This window comes from Notolepis coatsorum (assembly GCF_963971535.1).
Source record: "Notolepis coatsorum genome assembly, chromosome: 17".
In the NCBI taxonomy this organism is placed as follows: Eukaryota; Metazoa; Chordata; class Actinopteri; order Aulopiformes; family Paralepididae; genus Notolepis; species Notolepis coatsorum.
The window spans coordinates 31,746,895-31,752,706 of record NC_140181.1 but is presented as its reverse complement, the minus strand read 5'-3'; the positions used below and the strand labels follow the sequence as shown (position 1 = coordinate 31,752,706).

The 5,812-nt window shown below is 51.2% G+C and overlaps 1 protein-coding gene across 1 annotated transcript in view; it reads left to right on the top strand.

Moving 5' to 3' along the window:
- The window catches only part of LOC311243992 (high-affinity choline transporter 1-like), a gene marked incomplete at both ends in the record, with an annotated part of 103,827 nt that extends 98,861 nt beyond the window's left edge, over positions 1–4,966 (top strand). Inside the window, one exon of the mRNA XM_084333400.1 lies at positions 4,928–4,966. Coding sequence (XP_084189526.1) covers positions 4,928–4,966 — 39 coding nt within the window. The remainder of the gene's footprint in view (positions 1–4,927) is intronic.
- Between the last annotated feature and the right edge of the window lie 846 nt (positions 4,967–5,812).

Here is a 5,812-nt window from a genome sequence, read left to right as displayed (position 1 = left end):
GAGGTTGGGTAGGTGGGGTGGGGTTGGGTGGATGGGGAGGGGGAACTGTACATTGGAGGTGGGGGAGGGGACACTGTACACTGTACATTGATTGTTTACGTTGGCAACACGGGTCGCTAAGGAATTTAACTTGCTTACGTAGAAACAATGCAAGATAACAAGACCTTTCATTATAACGTCTTGTTATGACTAAGATATCAAGAATTTACTCCCGGAAAATCTTTATGTATGGTGATAACGAGTATACAGTTAACTTAGCTCCTGTACTCTGTCGTCTACTCTAAGCCATCCTAGGTTGTCAAAGTGGGCAGGGTGAGGTGGGTTCTAGAAGTAAGGTCAAGCAGTAGTCTGACCAGTTTGTTTTGTGATATTTGTAATCTTGTTTTTAGAGCCTTTGAGGTGCTTTGGTACCATGAGGTGCAAGCATAGTCATAGTACCCTTGAATGAGTGCTCCTGCCAGAGTCTTCAGGGTATTCGTGTTTACCAGAGAGGAGATCCGGTACAATAATCTAGTTTGTTGGTTGACTTTTTTTTTATTACATTGGATGCCATTTTGTCACAGGAAAGATTTGCCTCTAGGATGGAACCCAGGTAGGTAATTTCATCTTTCCTTATGACAATATTGTCACCCACTGTAACTGAGAAGCTGTTGGCCTTGCTGAGTTATTGTTATCCTACCTTTAAAATGGATATGGTTATCCTTATTCTTTTTTTCTCTCAATATACTCCTGAACTGGTTTTCTCAAGCAGCTCTTGCCCAAATGTATCTAGTTGTAAGACTAACCCTGATTCTGAATATTATTACATTTATAGTAATTAGATTATGTTTTGCCAACAAGTTGATAATGAATTTTTTTGGTGAAGCGCGTATTATGACTTGTTTAGGACTCGAAACTCAAAGGTTAGGACTTGGGACTCGACTTGGGACTTGTCAGTCTTGACTTGGGACTTGACTCGAGACTTGCCTGTCTTGACTTGGGACTTGACTCGGGACTTGAGTACCAAGACTTGAGACTGACTTGTGACTTGCAAAACAATGACTTGGTCCCACCTCTGGTTCCCTGTATCTAAAAAAATGTGTCAGAGGGGGAACTCTAGGCCCAGGAGGTCGCAGCGTGGGTTCCCCCAGCCCCGCCCTCGCCAGGCTGGGTATTACGTTAGTGCCTCCCCCGTCCGGATTTCCGATCCCGCGGTGGTCAGTCAGGCACGCGTAATTTGGGTGGTAGTAATATCACTACAGGGCTACGGTGTGTAGAGACTCACCCTATCAGGCAGCGTGGGGACCATGTCCAGCCGCATGAGCAGGCTGTCCCCAGCAAGCTATGCCGGGAAGATGCTCAGCGGGGGAACTACCTCATTCACCGGGGGTGATGAGCGCTCCCCCGTATCAGACCGCCCCTTTTTGTCGGGGTCCCCCTTGGGTGCGATTGCCTCGTTGGTAGAGTCAGGGTGCGATATCCCGACTCCGTGAGACACCTTGCTTGCGCGGTTGGCGAAACCAGGGTTTGCAGTTGGCGGCGGGGGTGCTTTGGCATTTTTACCACGTATGGCTACAGTAGTGCCATATGTCTGTGTGGATGGAGAGAACGCTGAGGGCGGGGCTTGTGTTACAGTTTGCACACCCCCACCCTCCGTTTTTGGGTTTGGTACAGACTCTATTGTCAGAGTCCGCGGCAGTGACAGCCCTGGCCGAAGAGATTCGTTCTCTGGTGGCGAAGCAGGCTATTGTTGTGGTCCCATGGGAGGACGCAATGAGTGGCGTTTACTCCCGATATTCTCTGGTGCCCGAGAAGTCGGGGTGGTGTCAGACCCATACTGGACCTGTCCCATGGAAGGTTCAGAATGTTGACCATCAAACACCTGTTAAGCGCTGTCAGAGTGGGAGACTGGTTCACCTCCATAGACCTGAAGGATGCGTATTTTCACATCCCGATCTTCCCTCCTCACAGGAAATACCTACGCTTCCTGTTTCAGGGCATAGTGTACGAGTACCAGAGGCTGCCGTTCGGCTACTCTCTGGCTCCTCGCATCTTCACCAAGTGCGTGGAGACCGCGCTGGGGCCTCTGCGTCTTCAGGGGATACAAATTTTATTCTACCCTAGACGACGTTCTGGTCCTCAGCCGGTCAGAGGAGATGGCCAAGTCTCATACCAGGCAGGTGGTGGAATTCCTCACCAGCCTGGGTTTTGCTGTGAACTGGAAGAAGAGTACTCCTCTTCCCAGTCAACAGGTGGAGTACTTGGGCTTAATTCTAAGCTCAAGGTCTATGTGGGCATTCCTCTCAGAGCGGCGGCGAGAGGATATTCTCGGCATGCTCGGGAGGTTCCGTCCCGGCAGGACGGTTACGGCGCTGTCCGTGATGCGCCTGCTCGGTATGATGGCATCTGCTCAAGCTGTGGTCCCTCTTGGCCTCCTCTTCATGAGGAGGATACAGAGGTGGGTTTTTCAGTATGAAAATAGACCCTGTGAGAGTCAAGTGGAAGCAGCTGAAGGTTCCCATGTCAGTACTGGGGGACCTCGCCCACTGGGTCCCCATGGGCAGCAAGCTGTCACACGTCACGGTCTTCACCGACGCCTCCCTCACGGGATGGGGGGGAAACGTGTCGGACCGACGCAGTAGGGGGCAGCTGGCAAGGACCATGCTGCCCGGTCTGCACTACATATCAATGTGTTGGAATTGAAGGCAGTGCTTCTAGTCCTCAGACAGCTCGGCCATCATGTGATGGGCGAGCATGTTCTGATCAGGACGGACAGCACGACGTCGGCGTCGTATATCAACAGACAGGGAGGAGTATGCTCCCCCCGTCTCCACCGGGCGGCGGCCGATTCGGTCCGTGGCCGCCCGGGATTCTGTACGCGTTCCCCCCCATACACCTGATAGCTCAGCTGTTGGAGCGGGTACGTCAGGAGCGCAGGACTTTCATCCTGGTCGTGCCGGACCGGGGGAACAGCTGTGTGGTTCCCGGCCCTGATTAAGCTCTTGGTGGCCCCGCCGTGGCCTGTTCCATGGTCACCGCGGGCCCTCTCTCAGGCACGCGGAACACTGTTTCTGCCTCCTGTTCTGGGGCAGCCTCTAATGGCTTGGCTGCTGAAAGGGTGAATCTGGAGGGGATGCATCTTAACTCTACTGTGGTTAACACCATCCAGAACACGCGTGCTCCGTCCACTACCGCAGTTTACGCAGGGAAGTGGCGTATGTTTCGAGAGTGGTGTGAGGTTGGGGGCCTGGACCCGGTGTCATGCCCCCTGGACTCGGTTCTGTCCTTCCTCCACTCTATCCTGGATAGGCGGTCGGCCTCGACAGTGAAGGTATACGCCGCAGCTATATCTTCTTGTCATGTGGGCTTTGAGGGCAGAACACTGTTCAGCCACCCTCTCGTGAGATGTTTCCTGCTTGGCGCATGGCGTCTCAAGCCTGTGGAACGTGCTCTGTCTCCGAGTCGGGACCTCCAACTGTTCCTGGAAAGGCTGTTGGGGGCCCCGTTTGAGCCTCTTGAGCAGGCGCCATTGGATCGTCTGTCTTTAAGACCGCGTTCCTTTTGGCCATCACCTCCGCTAAACGCGTGGGTGAGCTGTGTGCTCTCTCAGTGCGGAGTGCCTGTCTATTCGGGCCGATAGCAGTGCGACTCTGAGGCCTAACCCGGCCTTCGTGCCAAAGAATATCCGGAGCTCTTATCACTCCAGGGATATTATGCTTCAGGCATTTCACCCTCCTCCTCACACTAGTGAGTTGGAGGCGAGCCTTCACCTGTTGTGTCCTGTCCGTGCGCTGAAGGTTTACCTTAGTCGCACGCAGGATCTCAGGGCTACCGATCAACTGTTGTTTGTTACGGTGGCTCTCACGCGGGTAAGGCGCTGTCCAAGCAACGCCTGTCACATTGGTTGTGCGAGGGCACTGTTATGTCACGTGGTCCCACTTGCACTGTGCGTTCTAGGGTGACTGGTTTCCTTTTTCGCACATTGGTTGTAGTTGACTGCCTCCCCCCCTTCGTTAGGATGGGCGGGTGGACGGGACTCCCCTCCTCCCTGGCAGGGGCTTATGGGCCCTCAGGGGGTGCATTTGATGTGGCCACGCCTCCGCTCTGCCCCATTTGATCTCATAATGGCAGAGCGAGACGCGATTGGCCAGTATGAATATATAAGGAAGGTTATCCTATAACCCTAGTTATATGAATACTGGCTGAGCGTCTCGCTCTTCAGCGCCCTGAGGACCCTTGGATGTTTTTTGGGTTTATCCCATTGCACGATTTGGTTGGCTGCTGTGGAAAAGATAAAAGAGCTCATATAAAATTGTGAATTTTGATTTTTGATTGCTGAGTGGTATGCGGTGTGTGTGGTTCACGGGGATGAGCGGGGGGGGGGGGGGGGGGGGGTGGGAGCGAGCGAGTGTCCATGTATATTGCTTTTTCGTTTTGTTTTTGGTGTTTTTTGTGTGCAGTCTGTCTCAATTATTGTCTTGTCATGTTGTGTTAAGTTGTTGCATTGGGATGTCTTTATGTATTATTATTATTATTGTATTGTGATATGTCTTTGTTTCATGTTTGAAAAAATTTAATAAAAATATTTGATCACAAAAAAAGCAATATATCCCATTGATTGGTATACAGTGGGACAGACCCTTGTTTGATATAGCTATAAACCTGCATTTGTCACAATCATGGCGAGAGCCGCCATTTCTCTACCTACTTCCACGCCCTTATATGGGCAGCTTCCGACGCCATCTATCAGCCCAGCTGAGAGTCATCAGCCCATCAGCCCAGCTGAGAGCCATCAGCTCATCAACGGTCTGGATATCAACCCTGCGGATCCTGTTCCTGATCGTCTCAGTGTTATTCTATCTACCCTAGGTACGAGGACGTACTTAGCCTTGCCTGCTCTGTCTGTACTGCCTGCCATGTCCTAACCTCTGTTCTCCCCTGTGCCCAGGACCACCACTCCCGGCCGACGCTGTCTCCTGAGTCCTGACGTACTACCTGCCTGGACATTCCTGAGAAACTCAAGCAAGAGTCACTACTCGTCTAATGTCGCACATTCTTGTATATTCTCTATTGCATTGTCTGCTCGGAACCCAAAGGAATTAAAACCTACTTAAAACGCTCCATTCTCTCTCTCCCTGTGTTCTGCTATTGGGCTCCGCCACCGCTGTTGAAGTAATTTGTAATCCTGTCACCCAAGCTGGAGTAGTTATACCGTATCGTCTTGCTAATAGTGGGGAATATTTCAATTCCGAGACATTTAAAGTGCTCCACCATAAGTATGTTTGCAGGCAGGATGGTAGCCTTCGCAGGCACATTAAGTGGAAGAAAGGCAGATTTTGGCCAGTTGATCTTAAATCTGGATAGGCTGCCAAACTCATCTATCGCATTGAGAAGATGAGGTAGAGAGACGGAGGGATTCTGCATAAACAGGAGTACATCATCTGCGTATAAACTGATATGGTGCAGTGTGCCCTGAATTGAAACAGGAGAAATTATTTGGGATTGTCTTATGTATTGAGCTAGAGGTTCGAGGGATAAGGCGAAAAGACCGGGACTAAGAGGGCAACCCTGTCTAGAAGAGCGCGAGACAGAGAAGAGTGGCGAGCAGAACTTTCCTGTTAAGATCATGGCCGAAGGCCCTGTGTAGAGAACTTTGATCATATGAATAAAATCCTCTCCCAGCCCCATTCTTCTAAGAACTGCCCACAGGTAAGACCACTCCAATCTGTCAAATGCCTTCATTGCGTCCAAGGACATGACCGCTGTAGGAACTGCAACATCCTTGCTGGCATCAATCACATGCAGTAACCGTCTGATGTTATCAGTAACCAGG